The sequence below is a fragment of the Choloepus didactylus genome, chromosome 10 (assembly GCF_015220235.1).
Source record: "Choloepus didactylus isolate mChoDid1 chromosome 10, mChoDid1.pri, whole genome shotgun sequence".
Classification (NCBI taxonomy): Eukaryota; Metazoa; Chordata; class Mammalia; order Pilosa; family Megalonychidae; genus Choloepus; species Choloepus didactylus.
In genome coordinates, this window is record NC_051316.1 from 108512638 (window position 1) to 108532094 (window position 19457).

Genomic DNA, 19457 nt, shown 5'->3' on the forward strand with positions numbered 1-19457 from the left:
AGTGACGGCCCCCGGGCCCTTGGCTTCCCTTGGTGACTATTAACAACCCCCGCCGTCCCCCACCCACTCCCACCATAGGGTTGGAGGAGGTGCTCTTTAAATGAGTCCCACTGATTGATTTCTCAAAGGCTTGACACGAAGTTAACTTATTTAACCTCCTCAGTAACCTCATTCGCCTGAAGTTCAGTGGCAGACAGTGGCTGAACTGGGTTGAGCGTCTAGGTCGGTTTGCGTTTTTGCCCTGAGCTATGGATGATGCTGCCCTGTACTCATCGCAGCAGGATGGAGCGAGTGCCCGGCCCTCTCGGGCCTGGGTTTCCCCGCTGGTCTCCCGGTGGCGGCGGGGGGAGGGGGGATAATGATAAAACCTATCTACCTCAAGGGCGAGGGGTGGGTACAGTAAAGGCTAGGAAAGTTTGTGGCTTCTTCCTCACTGTGGCTCTGGGCGACCTTGCGCAAACGGCTGCAGTCGCGGGTCGCGGTTGGGAGACGCCGCCTCCCAGCCTTCAGATTTTCAGTCTTGGAGCTCAGGATCCGCTCTCTTGTGTCCAACCACTGGGGGCGGGCCGCAAGCAGCCGCCTGTCTGCGATTGGTGGAGCTGTCAGAGGCCCCGCCTCCCGGGGGGGCCTCTCCCCTCCCGTCACGGGCCGGCCTCGGGGATTATGCAAAGAGGCTGCCGCCCAGCCCTGCGCCGGGATTGGAGGCCTTTGTTTGCCGCTCAACTCCAGGAAGCCACCGGCGCGCGGTGGCCGTCAGCAGGTGAGGCGCGGGGAGGGGCTCGCGGTGGGGCCGTGGCGGGAACCCGACCGAAGCTCCGTCTTCGTTTCTGCGTCCAGGTCATGGGGAGGGGGAACAGATGGCGCCGGTGGCTCCGCTGCAATGTGGCGGTGCGGCTTTCGGTCTCTCCCACGTGGAATCCCCACGCTCGCAGGAAGGAGACCCCTTGCCTGGCCGGGAATGGGAGGGTGTCCTGGACTGCCGATTGCGGCCCGAGTCCTAACCCTGTCGGCTGTGCAGGTGCTGTTCCCTCGGCCTCAGTCTCCACCTCCGTGCAATGGGGCGGCGGCTTTTTCTCTCTCCAACTGGTGCTGAATGTAGGGAGGGGGTGGTCCCGGGGGAGCCGGGGGTGTTCCTTGGCGGGGCCTCGGGCTGTGTTTGGGCTGGAGGCGTGGCCCGGGTTGCTGTGGTTACTGGGGAGGTGGGGCTCCTCTGTCGTGGGATTTGTGTGAGGTTCGCTCACCAAGCAACATCCCGCGCAGTCAGGCGACTCGGAGTCGCGCGCCCTACCCGGACGCCAAAAGCAAGTTTCTTTTCCTCTTTTTGGTAGGGAGAGGGGGTAGAGCAAAGGCCATCGTGGGAGTGGGCAGTCTGTCAAGTAATTGGAACTGGAACAGGTTGCGGAAATAAGATTAGTTCTCTCTTGGTGCAGAGATGGGGAGAACCGGAGAGGGGGCGCGGCTTGCACACGGGCCCACAGCAGGGCAGGAGCGGAGCCTCCTCTCCCCAGGGTGATGGGGCTGGTGCGGGCAGAACCAGAGCCTGCTTGCTCTGCGACCTTAGACGAAACTCTTCCTGGCTCCTTTTCTCGGCTTTTGATCATTACCTGTGTCTAAAAACCTCTGCTTCTGAGTGACAAAGTTGGAAAGGTAAGTTGCTGATAACAAATCTGGGCTACTGGAGCTGAGAAGAGAACCTGAGACAGGTTGCAGTGAAAAGAGACATTATTCTTGTCCTCTAGGACAGAACAAGAAGAAATGGGCTGGGACTGAAGCAAGAAGGACTGAGGTTAGATACATGTAGGGACTTCCCAAGAGAATTTTCCAGGCACCTCCTCTGGAGATGGTGGGGGTTCTTTTTTGGCTGTTGGTTTGGTTTTGTCAGGAAAACAGAATAGCTGTCCATTGGTCGGAGGGGCCTAAGTCTGGCTTCCTTACCAACAGGGAGATGGAACCCATGGTGTGTCTGGGGCTTCCTGTTTGGGGTTCAGTGCTTCTGCAGGAGGGAGAAAGTGCTCACATGTGGGCCTTTGCCTCACAGAGTCCAGCCGGTTTTCATTTGCAACGTGATTTGGACCATTTCTTGCGAGGGGATTTCATCAGCTCCCACCAGCCTGCAACAGGCGCTGGGGTGGGGTTTCCAGAGAGACTGAAAACGTCCTGGCACTGTGAGCTGTCATGCTGAGAGAGTATTTTGGAAACTGGTGCAAGCCTGGTCATTCCCATTTACCCCAGGAGAGGGGAGAAGAAGAGTGTTTGTAAAACCTTAACACCATCAGCTGAATGCCAGGCCCTTTTTATGTTTCCTTCGTCCTGAGAGATGGGAACGAGCTAGAGACCGGGAGTTGGAAGACCCAGGTTCAAGCCCCCAGTCTGTCTTCAGTTTTGAGAGCTTCGGTTTTCCCATCTGTAAAATTGGGATGATAATGCCCACTTCAGCACCACTTTAAGGCTCAAGGCATCATGGAAAGCTTTTGCTCAGCCCACATTCTAAGTTGGCAAATGAGGAAACTGAGGCCTGGAGAAGGGAAAGAATAAAAACAACAATAATAGCCTTGACGACAATAGCTACTGTTTATTAAGTGAATTATTCCAGCTGCTGTGCCAAGGGCTTTACTGCATGGAGTGGGGTTCGGAGGGGGGAGGGCAAGAGCTCTTGTCTCTTTCATCACCAGTGTCATTTCCAGTGCAAGTGCACCAACAACATCAATACATAGCTGTTGATCATCTTGATTATATCAGTTTTCACAGCATTGCCATGATGTGGGTGCTATTGTTGTCCCATTTTACAAAAGAGAAGCCTGAGGCTCAGAGAGGTCAAGTCACTCACTGAGGTCACAGAGCTTTTTATGGGTGTTAGCTGGGCCTTACCTTGAGGTGCGCAGATGTGTACTGGTGTCTGCTTGTGAAAGCTGATTGTGTACTTCTCTTCCCAATGCTGCATTCAGCAACATTTTGTTGGTGTTTTGAGATTGGCCATCGTGAGAGAGTATTTACCCCATGGAAATAGGTAAAATAGGTAAAGACCACAAATCAGGGCTCTTTTTTTTTTGAGAGCTGCATGTGAAGGGTGTTGGTGGCTGGAAGGCTGACCCTGCTTCTGTATGGGAGTCAGGGGTTCCTGGTGGTACAGGGAACCCCATAGGAGCCAGGCCAGAGGGCCCGTACCCCACTGCAGCTCCTCTGCTTGCCTTTAGCTTAAGTGTGGATTTGGGGTGGAACCTTTTATGAGATGAGGGTCGTGGTCTATGCTGTGAATTGTGCAATGCAGCAGCCCCTCTGATTTGGGAATAGGTCACTCTGAGCCTGAATTCCAGGCCAAATGCCGTCCTTCAACCTGAAAGTGGAGGGAGCCATTGATGTTTTTTAAGCAGGGGAATGACCTGAAGCTCTAAGAAGATTTATCCAGCAGCATGTGCCGAAGGGATTGGAGGGTGACTTAGGGGTGGGACAACTAGGAAGAGGCTGCTGTGGTTGCCCAGGGGAGCACAGAGGAGTCTAACAGCCGGCCCCCCATTTGCCAAGAGCCTTCTGTGTGCTAAACTGTGAACACATTATCCTGTTACTTTACACACGCACCTCTGAGGGAAGTATTATCTTCAGTCTATGAATAAGGATATGAGAGAGGTTTGGAAATGTGTCTGAGGTCAGATCTACCAGATTTGGACCCAGGCCTTTTCTTTTCCCAAAGACTCACATTTTAACTCCTTGGTCCTTCTCTGACCCTATAGCCTCATCTTGGCTCTGGTCTTTCTTGCCAAGTGTCAGCCTAACTCCAGCTCTGTTGCCAAGTGAGACCCCTCTGCGCTCCCAGAGCTGCTTCTGCACCAGGTTCTCCTGGAGACAGGCCAGCCCAGCCTCTGGGCCCTTGCCAGCATTCTCCCTGCTGGGCCTATTCAAGGGGACGAACCAGGGATCAAAGCCAGAGTGGGATGCCTAGCTGTCAGTCTTTTCGGGGTCCTGGGGCCATGGCCAAGGGGCCCAGGAGGCTGCACTCAGCTTCCCCAAGCAAGGGATTCATCTTGAAGATAATGCTTTACTTCTGAGTGCAGACCCAACTCTGCCTCCACTGGACTGTGCAACTTTGAGGAAGTTGCATAACCTCACTGGTCTTTCTTTGTGTGTTAAATGCCTGATTACAAGGGTCCAATTGGATAATACGTGCCATGCCCCAAAATGTTAAGAAGGGCTAAGGGTGAGTACTAATTGCATCCTTTCCTTTCTGTGATTTTCATGTGTTCCAACATGTTGCTAAATGGCTGTATACACAGAAAAACATAATATCCAGAGTTTAAAGGTAGTAGAAGGTGTGTGATGGGAGTTACAGGATGTCGGAGCTGCGATGAGCCTCAAAGAGACCAACCACGCCCCCAGCTTCCATAGGTGGGAAGCTGAGGAGGGACGGACCCCAGGTCTCTCACTGGAATGGTGCTCCGCACAGATGTGAGGTAGTGTTTTGTTTTTATTTCTTTCAGAATAGTAAATGTTCATTTTTCTCTTATTAAAGCAACTATTATTTTTAGAAAATACCAATAAGACAAAAGAAGGTAAAATTGCCTATAATTCTACCACCCAGTGATACTCATTGTAAACATTTGGTGCCCATCCTTCTCTGTCTCTGTCTCTATGTCTCTTTCTCCCTCCCTCCCTCCTCTTCTTCCGTTCCTCCATATTTTTACTGTTTATTTTTCCTTTAATGGGCTGAAACTAGATATATATTTTATATATTATTTTATAATGGGCTTGTTCACGTAGCATCACGGTTTTTATACCATTCCATATTCTTCTTCAGCATGACTGTTAATAGCTGTATAATGTTCCTTTGAATGGAAATATCATTTATTTAAGTGATCCCCTATTACTGGACACTTAGGTTGTTTCCAACCATTTCACCTACGACGAGGATCAGTTGAGAAGTGATTAGGATTGCACTCTCTGGAATCAGACAGCTTGGTTCAAACCCAGCTTCTCCCTTTGTAAAATGGGAATAATAATTCCTACCTCCTTAGTTGGGTGGGGGGATTAAATGAGACCCTAATCCGTGGAAAGGCTAGACTCCTAACAGATGCTCAGTAAAGGTTTGCTATTACAGTGCATTCCTGGCACATGCACATTTGTTTGTTTGTTTGACTCTTCATTGAGCATTAGAGTGTGTGTGAGTGTGTGTGTTTTTCTCAGTAGAGCCACACACTCCTCACAAGCCCTGTTTCCTCTCCTCTCTAACTATGCCAGGTGGGGACAGCATTTCCAGCTGGGCCAGTGGTCCTAGGAGCTGATTTGGGGCCACAGGGAAGGGGATCACAGGGAGAGAGCAGCTTTTCCTGCCACCTGGATTTTGAGTCTGGAACCCAAAGCTGGGGCTATGGCTCATATCGGGGAATCTCCAGTGTCAGGAAAATTAAACTCAGTCCTGCAGGGAACAGGTCATTTGGGCATTTCACCGACAAGGCCAAAGCCTTGTTGTGTCTAACTGCTGTGAACAGTTCCTCTGTGCCAGGCACCGGGCCAAGGATTTCAGGCACCTGGTCTCATTGATCATTCCAAGGACCCTGTAAAGTTAGGAGTATTAGGCCGTTTTACATATAAGGAATCTGGGATTCAGAGAGGTTAAGTGACTTTGAAGGCCACACAGCTTCCAAAGGAGAACCTGGAATTCTCTGACTGCCCATGTACCTTTAACCCCTGTGCCCTGCAGCCTTCTGCCAGCACAGCATTTCAGCCTCGAGGGGGCAAATGAAATAGAAGAACACAGGAAGTTTAGCGCTAGAAGAGCTCTCAGAGATAATCTCATCAAGCCTCAGGTCCCAAGGCTCAGAGAGGGAAGGCACTAGTATATATCCACTGCCTAGTCAGTGGCAGGACTCAGGTAGGAACTTGGTCTCCAGCTGCCCAGGCCAGGGTTCCACTCTAGAAATCGTTGCCCACCTTTTCTCTCCCCAGACTCCCTGTGGGTTTTAACTGCCTGGGTGGGAAGAAGTGAGCTACTTTGGGGGAGAGGGGTTCATTTCTTTCCTGGGGTAGAAACAGGTAGGGAGCTCACGGAGGAGCTGGGGGTGGGATATCACAGCCCTTGGCCACCAGGGCTCCTGAAGTTGCCAGCCCCTGGTTTCCCTCAGGATGGCTGAGGAGTCTGGGGGTCCCTTGTGTGAGGGCCCCAGTGTGAAGGTCTCATCATGGCACCCAGTGATGCCCCAGTGCTAGGGCATGGGCTACACTGCACCGGAAAGACAGACTCTTGGCTTACCGTCTGGTAAACAGTTTGGACACTTAGCAGGAGCTGGAGAATGATTTTGGAAGGAGGGGAGGACTGAATGGGTGGGCAGTGGGAAAGTGGTTGAGAAATGGCCACTGTGGTGTTGGAACATTGTGACCTGCACTAGGCGGAGCAAATGGCCAAAGGCTTGCTTGCTGGCTCCAGTGGGGAGGGCTGGCAGGTCCTGCAGATGCAGCTGCATGCGGTTGTATTCCTGGTGACAGTCCTCCAGCCCTGGCTGTGGGCGCCAAAGGGTTTTTTTTGTTTGTTTGTTTGTTTTTCTGGATGACCAGGAGCTAGTCCCTTCCCCTCTCTGGGCCTCAATTTCCTCACTTCTATAATGGAAATTACTGATGCCCTACCCAATCCCCAACACTATTTAGCTTGTAGGGCGGTGAAGGGAAGGCTCTGTGCCTTATTAACAAGGTCAGAACAGCTTAGTGAATCACAGTTAGGTGTTAATAAGCTCCCCTTCTGTTGTCTTGCACAGGTATCAGTTGTCTTCTGGCCTCAGCACCAAGCTTGGTCTTTAAGAGCCTGGTCTTTGTGTTCGAATCTCTACCCCACTGCCCCCCACTCACCAGCTTTGTGACCTCGGGCTAGTTGACCTCGGGGCCTCTGCTTACCCAGCCGTAAAATGGGGCTGACCACTCCAGCCTCACCGGAGCCAGGTGGGGCGTCTGGCTGGATTCCCAGATGACGCAGCACCTGTTTCCTGTCCTCCTACTGTGTGTTGGGGCCTGTGCTGGGCCCTGGGGAAAGGATGGGGAGCAGCTCGCAGGACTCACAATTGAGTCCGGGACAGACATGAGTCAAGGAATCACACACAAAGTGTAATTCCAAATGAGGGGAGTCCCCGAGGAGGGTGCGCCTGAGCTGAGTTCTGCAGGTTTCCTGGACGTTAACGGGAGAGGAGGTGGGGTGGGTAACGCGGGCAGCAGGCGCCTCTGTCGGAGGAGCAGCCAGGAGGCCCCCATGTGTCTGGAGCAAGGGAGAAGAGAGATGGAGTTTCGTCTTTGCTCAGAGTGAGGAATGGATTGGAGGGGAGGCTGTGGCAGAGGGCCACGTGGGAGTTCCAGTAGCCTGTGCCGGGCGGTTGGCCTGGGGGATGCAAAGATGTGGACAGACCCTAGTGCGATTCAGGAAATCAAATCAGCAGGAGTTGAAAATGGATGGTTTAGGGGGTGTAAGATACAGGAAAGTGTTCAGGATGATGGTTGATTCTGGCTTGTGCGCCTGGGTGAAAGAGTGGCCCACGCTGGGGAGGGGCGGATTTGGAAGGTGGCGATACAACGAGCTCAGTTGCTTTATAATGGACACGTTGCTTTGGTTAAGTAGAGTTTTGTCCGTGGGTGGAAACGGTGTTCTAGGGGAGGCACAGCATGAGCCTAGGCAGGGAGGTGGGTGGATAAGGGTTGGGGGTGGGAAGAGGTAGAACAAGAGTGCTCTCGTCTTCCTTGGTGTTAGGCGGCTGCCCCTAAAGACAGGCGTGGGGTTAGCCAGGGGCCACGGGGCGTGCCTGGCAGCCAGCGCAGCAGCCTGGCGTTGAAGGCAGTGCTGCTGCGTTAATGACCAGGGAGGGAGGGTGAGTGAGTGACGGGGTGTCAGGGGAGCCTGCCCCTCACACAATGGCCCACATGGTCACCAGAGCTGGCAGGGAGGGGCTTCATTAGGCTTTGGCTCGGCTCCATCTTGGGCTTGGGGCTGGGGGTAGAGTTCTGCCATCCAGATGTGAGGAAAAGGCAGGGGTGTGGCAGGGTGATTACTGGGATGAGGACACCTGGTTCTAGCCGTGGCTGTGCTGGCCTTCATTCATTCATTCATTCAGCTCACACATTCATCAGCCAGAAACTGGGCCCTAGGAAAGGTGAAAAGACCTAGTCCTTGGAGGAGACCAGAGATTCATCCGGAAATGATGGTGATGATGGTCATGATGATGACTGCAACGACAGTGACAACCGTAATAGGACAGCGCAGTAAACAACTGCTGTGTTCCAGACTCATGCCCTGCACTTCCTGTTTCATTACCTCAGTGAAGCTCAGCAGCAGTCTTGTGGGTGTCTCCTCCTCTTATTCCTATTTTCCACCTTAGGAAACTGAGGCATAGAGAGGTGAAGCCCTGAACTGACAAAGCTGGCAAGAGGCGGAGCTGGGATTTGAACCCAGGTCCAGGTCAACTCCAAGATTCATGTTTTCTCTCCTACATTGATCCCAAACTTGGCCACTCATCAGAGTCACTTGGAGGGCTTTTGGACAATATACTGAGGCCTGATTTTTTAAATTTCTTTTTATTCCCTGAATCAGAATCTCTGTATTGTGGAGGGCAGAGTTGGGAGCCATGTGTGGGGACCCGATACTGTACCCTCCCCTCCAGCCCCAGCTCCTGCCTCTCCCCATTGGTTTACTTGCTATTCTCCGAGAAAAGCCCAGCTGGTTCCCCCCTTGGGACTTTGCACTCACCCTTCCGGAATATTCTGCCCCCAGCCCATCTTGTCACTTGCTCTTGCCGCGCTCTTCTGTCCTGTCCCTTCATTGAAAGTCACCTCCTGAAGGAGAACTTCCTTGACCATCCCGTCCCCTCCTTCCCCACCTGTCACTCTCTGTCCCAGGGGTTTTCTCCAAGAACCACACATGACTGTCATCTGGGGAGCTTTTAAAATTGCCAATGCCCAGAGACCGATTCTCTTGGTCTGGGGTGAGTCCTGGGCATCAGTGTTTCAGCATCCTGGGAGGTGGATCTGTGTTCCATCTCACCCTGCTCTGTTTGGTTCACACCTCTCCCCCTGAAATTATAGAGCACAGCAGGGGTTTGCCTGTCTCGTGCACTGCCATGTTCCCAGCACCTTGAAAGTGCCTGGCACACAGTCGGAGCTCAGTAAGTACCTGTCGAAGGAATGAAGGACTAAACAGAGGCTTGAGAAAGGCTGCTTGCCCATCGGGATAAATCTATGCCCTGCCCTCTGAGGAGCCGAGGGACAGTACTTACGATGGGAGAAAAAACCCTGATCAGCCAATCCCCCACCCCCATGCTGCCTGGAAAATCCCACTCCAGCTGCAGGGCCAGCTGAGAGCTGAGACAGTGGGTGGGATGGCAGGAATCTTTGTAGCCTCTGTGAGATGTCAGGTTGCACATTGGCAGACAGGCCAGAGAGTCAGAGCTGGGAGGGTGCCGAGTGGGCATCAAGGCTGAGCTCCCATTGTACAGGTGGGCACCAAGTCCCAGTGAGGGAAGGAGCCTTGGCTGAGGTTGAAAAGGGTCTACAACGTAGGCACTGTGTTAGGGAAAAGGACTGCTTCCAGGCCTAGCATGCTGTGTGACCTCAGTCAAGCCTCTGACTTCTCTGGGCTTCAGTCTCTTGGTCTGTACCTTGAATCCCAAGCCCTGACTCTGGAAGTTTCTGTGAGTGCTTTCCTGGGGCAGCCAAGACCCACAGAGAGCCTGCAAGGGGTTAAGCTCCTCCAGCTCTCACTCTCTGCACTCAGACAAGCCCCCTCCTTCTGACAAACACTTGTAGGAAATCAGGCTGAGCGCTTCCTGCCGCAGCTGAGAGTCAGGGGCGGGGAGAAGTGGGGAGCGATGCTTGTCTGTGAGCAGCAGCTTGGGCTGGCAGAGCGGCCTGGAGGTGGGCCAGGGCACAATGGAGGCAGGGGGCTCCCCAGGTTTGGAACAAAGACTTCACACGTGGGTCCTCTGAGCCGGCAGGACAGTGGTGGAGCCTGAGAGAGGTAAGAGGGCGGAGGGGGCAGGGGAGGCCACTGTCCCTCTGGACGGACCAGTCACAGACTCTCTGGGACAGTCGGAGGCCTTGGGACCAGTCCAGCCAGGAAGTCGGAGCTGTGCAGGCAGCTGTGTAGCTTCCCTTGCAGTTTAGGGGAGCCCAGCCCCTGGGGCAAGGGTGGATTTTAGGGGGATTTCCCATCTGCACAGAGAAAGTTAGTCCCACGGGTTGCTAAGAAGCCTCAGAGATGACACCAGGGTGGGGAGCAGGCCCAGAGGGGCAGGCAGGGTCCCCACCAAAGGAGCGGCCCACGTCTGCAGCCTAGAGTCCAGGAGAGGAGTCGGGGACATTCTGAAGGCCGACAGCTCCAGGGGGACCGGAGTCTCCAGCAGCCCAGGAACCTACCCCATTCTCTCCAGCCTCTGCTCCTCGAGAGGGGGCGGAGGGCAGAAGGAGGGGGTGGGTCGGTGCTTGTGGAGTGGGTTTCTCTAAGGTTGGCGGAGAAACCCCGGAGGACGGCAGGGCGCAGACTGGCCAGGGGCGGGGAGCTGAGCTCAGGACCCTGAGCCCCCAGCCTAGCCCTTTTGTACAGCTAGCTACTTGATGGGGTGGGGGGCATCTTCCCTTTCCTCCTGCCCCCACTGGTCTGACAGCCTTGGTTTCAGAGTCACAGGCCTTCCTGGCTGCGAGGTCTTGTGAAAGCCCGCCACCTCCCTGCACCCCAGCTTCCCCATCTGGGAGAGGGCGGGGGTGGGGGTGGGAGCAGGGGGCCAGGCAGCCCTGGCTGGGTGGGAGAGGGCTTCAGCAGACTCGGGGATGCAGGGGTGGGCTGTGCGGCTGCTGGTGGCAGAGGAGAAGCTGTGAGTCCAGACGGTTCTGAAAGGTTGAACCTGGGTTGGGAGCAGCTGCGGGGACAGAGAGGCCCCATGAGGGTGGCCCCGGGGAGTCCAGCCATCCGGAACTGGAGGAAGAGACCCCAAAGTGCTGGGACTTAACACTAAAGGGGCCTCCCGGGGTCAGCCCCCAGGCCACATTGCTGGAGCCTTCATCAGCAGCCCCCACCCCCTCGGGAGCAGTCCTGCCACCCTGTGAAGCCCACCCAGAACAGCCCCGCCTTTGTCTGGCCTTCAGAGACCCCCCCTCCTCCTTCCTTCATGTTCTCATCACAGGCTCAGACCCCAACACCTTTGCTACTCCCCTGCCAGGAATGCCCTTCCAGCTTCTCTAGTCAAAATCCCCTTCCCCTCTAGCCCCTGCCCCCCACTTGAAATTTTGGGATGCTTTTACTCATCTCTTTACTTCCTGTGTCTTGTGTAGTGCCTGGCATGCAATAGGAAGTGATATGCTTTTTTTTTTTAATGTAATTTTATTGAGATATCTTCACACACCATACAGTCCATCCAAAATATGCAGTCATTGGCTCACAGTATCATCACATAGGTGCGCGTTCATCACCACGATCAATTTTAGAACATTTTCATTACTCCAGAGAAAAAAGAAAAAGAAAAAAAAACCTGAGAAAACCCAAAACATCCCATCTCCTTTATTACCCCCATCATTAATCCCTGGCATTGGTGTGGTATGTTTGTTAACTGTTGATGAAAGAATATTAAGATAACACCGTTAACTCTAGTCCACAGTTTGCAATAGGTGTGTTTTATCCACTCTGTTTTTGAGCCTCTGGCTTTCCTTCTGGTGACATACATGACTCTGAACTTCCCCTTTCCATCACCCTCACACGCAGTTCAGCACTGGTAATTATACTCACAGTAATGTGCTACGGGCCCCTCTATCCTTTTCCACTCATTTAAATTCAACCTAGTAAAAAATTCTGCACATCTTAAGCAGCTCCACCCCTTGTGATAGGCCTCTTTTGAAGTTGCTTTGCACCCAACCAGGTGCTCAGTCCATGTTTTTTTTTACTTTGGAAAGTGATTGCAGAGAGGCGGAGGGAGGACGTCTATTCCGTGGCTCCCAGGAGCTCCTGGGAACCTCACAGTTCATTTAGCCAGGCCCCTGCCCTCCCACCCATCCTAGTAGGGCGATGCCCTCTTGTGGCAGCGAGAGGAGGTGGCGCTCTCCCTATTTTGCAATGCGGAAAATTTAAGCCCCAGAAGTGAGGGGAGAGCCCAGTGTTTCGCAGTGAGTAGCAGCGGCGCCTGGGCAGAGGCCCGGCTTCCTGATCCCAGTCTGCTTCTCTCTCACAGCAGCCAAGCGAGCGCATCCTGCCTTCCCAGCCCAGGGTTGCCGTGGGGTTGGCACTAATGCATGTTTGTTGACTGACTGACTGACCTAGTGCTTGCCTACACACCACTCTAGTCGGCGCTCCGTGGCACCTAGGGCTGCGGCCTCCATAGAAGGCAGAGGCCTTGCTTGGGAAAGGCTCATAGGTTTAGGGACCTGGGGGAGCCTTTGCAAAACTCTACCAGTGACCACAGCCGCCTCTGATGTGAGGCTTCTCCTGGTCACGGTGACATTTCTGTGAAGAGTGAGTCATCTCAGGAGCCAGGATGTTCCTCTCTGTGCGCACAGAGGCCACTGTGATAGGGCAGGCTGTGCCGTGGTTGGGCTTTTTTTAAAGCCCTTAGAAAAGTTAGAAAACCACACGCCTTCCCTGGCCCCTTCCGCAGTGGAGGTTTCAGAAATAGAAAAACAACGGCTCACGCTCCTCCACCTGCCACCAGAGTTACAGGAAGCAGAGGTGCTGTGAACTTCAGAGATGGTCTTGCTGGGGTCCTGGTTTGAAATGCAGATTACTGGACCCTATCTCAGGGCCATTGACTCAGAGTCTCTGCAAGTCAACCCAGGAATCTGTATTCTTAAAGGATTCTTAAATGCACTGATGCTGAAAAAACACTGGCAGGGATTTCAAAGACTGGTACAGGTCCCCCAAATGGTAACAATGATTAGAACTTGTATTTAAAATATTCATTTTCTATTGCATCTTTTTAACATTTATTTTTAGATGTAATTTTTCTCATGCATATAATATATTAGGGTGGGAATATATGAATATAAAATTATGAGCAATATACATTTATTAGGGGTGTGAGCCAACACAGTTTTACAGGATTGTGTTTTAAAAAATTTGGAGGCTGCTGGGCCAAAATTGGCAGTTCTAAATCTTGCTCTGTCTCTTACCAGCTGGGTGATCTTGGCCAAGTCATTATACCATGCTGAACCTCAGTTTCTGCATCTGAATAATAATTTCCTATGACCAACCTTGCGTATCTAGGGTGAAGGCAGATTGAGGACATGAAGGTTAAGCTTTCAGCCCAGGCTGGCACAGAATGGGCACCACACATGGGTGGTGGAGGTGCAGAGTGACCTGGGGGGTGATTTGGGGCTCTGCATGTGGGGAGGCAAATAGGAAGATTGGTTGTGGGGGGGTGAGGGGGAGAGGGGGGAGACCACTGAGGCCCCATCCAGGGAGCAGACAGTGACAACGTTCTTCCCTGTCTCTACCCCAGCCCTTGGGAAGTCAGCCTTTCACGGACTGCGCCATTCCCCCAGGGAACTTTCTGTCCAGAAATAGTTGCCTGCTGACTTTTTTCAACTGTACAAGCCAAGGCTTCTGACCAGGATCCAAATGCTCACGAGGCGGAAAACACAGACCTGTGGGCCTGGCCACGCTGACTTGCTGTGATTCTTTGAACCCTCCCTGGGAGCTCCTTGGGTGAGACCACGCCTTGTGTTTCCAGGGCCTGGCACGGTGCTTAGCATAAAGGAGGCCCTTAGGGAATGTCGGCCATGCAGGAGGGCGGAAAGAAGGAGGACAAAGGAGATGAGAGGGAGGAAAGGCAAAGAGGGAAGATGGAGAGGATAGAAGGAAGGCAGGGAAAGAGGGTAGAATTTTATAACCCTTCCCTTGCCACACTTCCTCACAGGTCCCCCTGTCGCCAGTCTCCCCTGTTCTGGTTCATTCCACCAGAGCAGCCTGTGAGAAACCTCTAAGGCTCAGGGACGGTGCTCCCTCTGACCCGGGAGCACTGCGAACTCCTCCTTGGTCTCACCCACCATCTCTTCTGTTCCCAGACCCTCTGCTGTCCATTGTACCAGCGCCATCCTCCCTCCCACAGCCAACGGGAAACCACTTCCATGCCCAGGAAAGCAGCTGGTGGGCTCCCTCCCTCCCTCCTGCAGGCTTTGTACATGCTGAGCTTGGAATGCTCATGTTTTTAAAAAATTTCTTAATGACTTTGTTCTTCTTATTACTATTACTTTTGTATATATACATTCCATATCCCCCAAATGTACACTCCCCCTGCCCCCCATCTCCTGGAATGCTCTTGTAAAAAAAAAAATCTTTTTATTGAGGTGAAATTGACATAACATGAAATTAACCATTTTAAAGTCGACAATTCGATGATGTTTAGTACATTCACAATGTTGTGCGTGCAACCACAACTAGTTCCATAATAACCCCAAAGAAAACCCCACACCCATTCCCCTCTCCCCCAGCTCCTGTCAACCACCAATTTGCTTTCTGTTTCTATAGATTTGCCTCTTCTGGATATTTCATATAAATGGAACCATAAAGTATGTGGCCTGTTGTGTCTGCTTCTTTCACGTAGCATAATGTTTTCGAGGTTCAACCATGTTGTAGCCTGGCTCCGTACCTCGTTCTTTTTTACAGTTGAACAATATTCCCTTGTTTTGTGTTTACCACATTTTGTTTATCCATTCATCTTTTGGTGGACATTCGGGTTGTTTTCACCTTTTGTTTACTGTGAATAGCGATGCCGTCAACATTTGTGTACAACTATTTGTTTGAGTACCTGGTTCTGATTCTTTTGGGTACCGGAATGCTCTTTTTACCATGTCCCCACTCCCGATTGGAGTGCTTACCTGAGGGAGGTCAGGGAAGGTTCCCAGAGGAAATAGCTTCTAAACTAGGCCCTTGCCTAGCTTCCCAGGCCTCCGCAGGGCCCCCAGACCCCTGTGCTCCCCCTGTTGTTTCTCCCCTTAATTTGTTGCTGGTCATTCGCCCACTTCCCCAGGGGCTCTACGTCCTGAGAACCAGCCCACTGTAGCAGCAGCTGGCCTGCACTGAACACCTGCCGGCATGAGGGCCGCTGGCTCTCTACCCGTGTCCCAAATTTGACAAAACCCCTGGGGGAGAGAGGACACATGGCTCAGTGACTGGCCCACAGTCACACGCTGCGAGATGAACCGAGCTGTCTGATCCCCCAGTCCCTGCTGGTCACTTTTTGCGCTGAATAAAGCCAGAGACTCGAGGACTAATGCCGTCCCTTAATTGTGTCCCCAACAGGCCACAGGCAGGATGGCCCATGCGAGAGGAGCCACCTGTGACCCGGGTGCCCGTGGCAGCAGCTCCGTCTCCTGAGGATGAAGTGGCCGAGGTGAAGCGCAGGCCAGGCCTGATGGCCAGCTCGGGAACTGAGGCCAACTGGGCCGGGCCAGGCCTGGGGCAGGGGCCCCGGCGGCGGCGCTGGGCCTGGGCCGAGGAGAAGGATGGTGGTGGGAGTTGCACCCGCAGCTGGGGAGAAGAGGGGCCCATTCCCGATGCCACCAGCCCTGAGCTCCTGGAGGACTTCCGCCCGGCTGAGCAGCACCAACTGCTGCTGGAGTGGGACCCGCAGCCTGACGGGCACCAGGATTCCGAGTCTGGAGAATCTGCGGGAGAGGGTGAGGCTGACCCCACCCCCCCAACTCTGTCACACCTGGATCCACATACATCCCACCTTCCAGTGGGGGTAGGGGGAGCATTAAAATTTTTTAAAATTAAAATTTACACAGTCCATAATTTTAAAATTAAAAAGATTTAAGCTATGGAAGCAGTACTTTCCATTGCAGAAAAACCGGAAAATATATGCAAAAGAGGGGAAAACTAAAAACTACCTATGTTCCCACTCCACCATAACCACTCTTCTAAAAACAGATATGCAGATGTAACATGAATATGGAACCGTACTTTGCACACTATATTGTAAGCTGATTTTTTTGTTAATGTAACAGACATGAACATTGTCCCAGATCATCAAATATTCTTCCACAAGTTATGCCTAATGCCTGCATAGAATTCTAAGGTGTGAATGTTTCTTAATTTATTGAGCCAGTTCCTACTACTAAGCATGTAGGTAGCATCTAGTTTTTTATTTTATAAATAATGCAGAGATGAATGTCAGCCATAAATCTTGGCTTACTTCACATGATAGTTTCTTTGGTTATTTGAATTGTTCAGTCCAGGGGTTGTGCCCATTTTAAAATATTTTTTTAAATTCGAATTGGCAATGGGAATAATGTTGGCATCCCTTGTTTTCTACATTAACTGTGTTCCCTTTGAACTGAGACCAACTTAGACTAAAATCCTAGTTTTGCTTGGCTCCTCCCCTCATGTCTTTGAATCTCGGTTTCCCCATCTGTGAAGCAGAAGTGACACTATCAGCCTTGAAGGTCCTGGTGGGCATATAAAGTGCTGAAAACAGGAAGAGCTTGCCCAAGGCCACCAGCTTAGTAGGGATGGAGCCGGGAGTGGTAGTTATTATTCCTGGTTATGAATGAGATGCCTGTCTTGTGCTTCTGTGAATCAGGCGGGCCCCACGTGCATGGCAGGGAAGCCATTAGGCTCGTAGAGGATACTGCCAATACCAGAAGTTTCCCGTGCCAGGTCTCCTTAAAGCAGGATTTGCCCACAGCTGCCCTCAGGAGCCATCTCCAAGCTCTCCCTCAAGGACAGGTGGCACCATCTCCAAGAACTGGGATGAAAGGACAGAGACATCGCTTCCTGGGGGTCACATGGTAACCCCCTGCTGTGATGTGACAGCTGCTACCACATCCTGTGCCCTTATGGTGTGCCAGGCACAGGGCTGGACAGGCTGGGCCTTATCCCCCTCCCTCCTCACCACCCCCTGCCAGGTAGGAGGGCCTGGCCTCAAGGTTGATGAAGGACTCTGAGGCCCAGAGAGGTCAACAGCTTGCCCATGGCCACCCAGCGAGGAGTCGTGGAGCCAGGATTGACCCTAGGGCTCCCCAGCTCCAGAGCCCATGCTCTTTACCCCACTGCACCTCCTCCAGCAGCAGAGACAAGCTCACCTGCATGGCTGAGGCCTGGGTCCTAGGTCCATGACTGCTCTGGATACTTTGCAATCCTCGGCAAGTTACTTAACCTCTCTGGGCTTCAGGTGTATAAATAATACAGTCTTGCTGAAGGAGATTTTAAGGATCTGAGGGATGTGGAGGTGCCAAGGCGGGGGGGACAGGGTAGGGGGAAGAGCATGAGGGAGCAAAGAGTGATACAAGGGGTTGTCAGAAAGGTGCATCTGGCCAGAACAGTCTCTGCTTGGCAGTACCGAGACTGTGTCCCATGAAACTCTGGATCTGTCCCAGAGACTGACACAGTGTGTAGGACAGACTAGGTGCTTAATTAACATTGACTGCCTTGATGATGGATAGATAGAGAGATGGGTGGGTGGGCAGTATATGGGTGCATGGGTGGGTGGATAGGTGGAGGGATGGGTGGATAAGTGGATGGATGGATGGATAGATGGATGGATGGATGGATATATGGCTGTATGGAGAGATGGGTGAGTGGGTAATAGATGGGTGGGTGGGTAGAATGGATGAATGTTTCTTGAACATCTACCATGTTATAATTAAAACTATACATTTTATCCTGGGAACAATAGGAAGATATTAACAGATGATCAGTGGTCCAAGTAAGAGGGCATGTTGGCTTGGACAAACATGGTGGTGGTGGTTGTGGACATGTAGAACAGTAGGGGAGTGTGAGAGCTCTGTAGGAGGTGAAATGGAAAGGACCAGGTGGCCGATTGGATTGTAGGGGTTGGTTGCCATCCACGTGGGAGCAACCAGTTGGGACTGCATTGCCGTTGCTAAGATGGGGAACACTATGGGGAAGACCAGGTTTGGGCTAGGGGGACTGTCAGTTTTTGGGTTTTGAGCTCAAAGGACCTTCGAGCAGCAAGAGGTAATGTCAGGTAAGCACTTGACCATCTGAGGGGCTCACTGGAATTCCTGCCATCATCACACGATGAGGAGATGTAAGCTCAGCGTGGTGAAGTGACTAGGTCAGGTTACAGAGTGGTATATATGAAGCAATGACCTGTCTTTCCAGATATTGAAGGAGAAGAGGTAGACAGCCCAGAAAGTTCCAACTTGCCTCTCAGCTGGTTTCCCCAGTGGGATCATCAACTGAACATGACTGAAGAGGAGCCTGATGAAGCCCTTAGAAATCCCCAGGAGATTGAGGAAGCTGGAGAAGGTTCCCCAAGATTGGGGTACAAGGCTGGACTCTGCTTGACGGACAAGGGAAGCACCAGCCCCAAGGCTCTGGGACAGGGGGAAGACAGAGGCTGGCTGGTTGCTGGCGATAAAGCCAGTAGAGACGAGTTTTCAGAACATTCTGAGGTCAGCCCATCTGTTGACCTCCACTCTGCAGGGTCCTGGAGCAGTGGGACCATGAGCCTCAGGCATCCCTGTGACAGCCTCACTTCCACCTGGGAAGGAGAGACTGATGGCCCCCAGCCCACTCCTTTGGTAGAAACTTTACCACAGGACCCCAGCGGCCACCTCCTAGATCCAGATGACAGAACTGGAGGAAATGTTGCTCAGGCAACCCCCACAGAGTTCCATGACTCCTCAGCACCCCCACCCCAAAGCCTGTGTCCAGGAGATGGATGGAGACAGACTTCCAGCCTCTCCTGCTCTCAGTCCCTGGCCTGGAAGCGGACAAGGATATCCACTAAGGCGCTCCCTTCCCGATTCACCGGCTCCATTAGCTCCCTGAGTCCTCAGCCTAGGCCAGCCCAGCAGGACAGGCCACCCAGGCTGCCCAGGCAGGGAGCCACTCTGGCTGGCCGCTCTTCTGATGCCGCCAAGTACGGCCGGGGACAGCTGAACTACCCACTCCCTGATTTCTCCAAGGTGGGACCCCGGGTGAGGTTCCCCAAAGATGAGAAATACCAACCTCCCAAGGCCAGAAGCCATGGCAGGCAGCGTGAGGGTCCGGCCAGGCCCCTGATCTTCAAGTCGCCTGCAGAGATTGTGCGAGAGGTACTGCTCAGCAGTGGAGAAACCTGCCCGGCAAAGGACCCACCTCCTGCTCACCCCATCACCAGGATACCCCAAGAATTCCAGACGCCTGAGCAAGCCACTGAGCTGGTCCATCAGCTCCAGGTAAGCTGGGTTCATTTCTGTGGGCACTTGTGGTCCTGGGTTGGAGACTGATCAGGGTGGGGAAGCCCTGGACCCTGGTGGAGGGGGCTGTGAAAACAGACCTAAGCCCTTCGTTCACAAAAGGGCGATGAGTTTGCTCATGTCGCAAAGATAGTTCTCTTTTTTTAACTTCTACTATGAAAAAATTCAAAACATATACAAGAGAGAAAATCATATAATGAACCCCAATATACCCATCACCCAGCTTCCACAATTAGCAGCCCATCGCAATATTTTTCACTATGGCCCACATTCACCCCCCTGCCCCCAACCCCACTGGATTATTTGGA

General features: G+C 52.6%; 1 protein-coding gene across 9 annotated transcripts in view; it reads left to right on the forward strand.

The window, feature by feature from the left end:
- The first annotated feature begins 662 nt into the window (after positions 1-662).
- AKNA (AT-hook transcription factor) overlaps positions 663-19457 on the forward strand; it is a 52961-nt gene continuing 34166 nt past the window's right edge. For 2 of the 9 annotated variants that reach the window (XR_005210820.1, XR_005210821.1), the window contains exons 1-3: positions 7880-9976; positions 15242-15618; positions 18068-19128. Coding sequence is in view for 7 of the 9 variants with exons in the window: in XM_037798642.1 (XP_037654570.1) it covers positions 15261-15618; positions 18068-19128 (1419 nt within the window). In the remaining 2 variants the exon portion in view is untranslated. The other 7 variants (XM_037798641.1, XM_037798642.1, XM_037798644.1 and 4 more) reach the window with 7 other exon arrangements.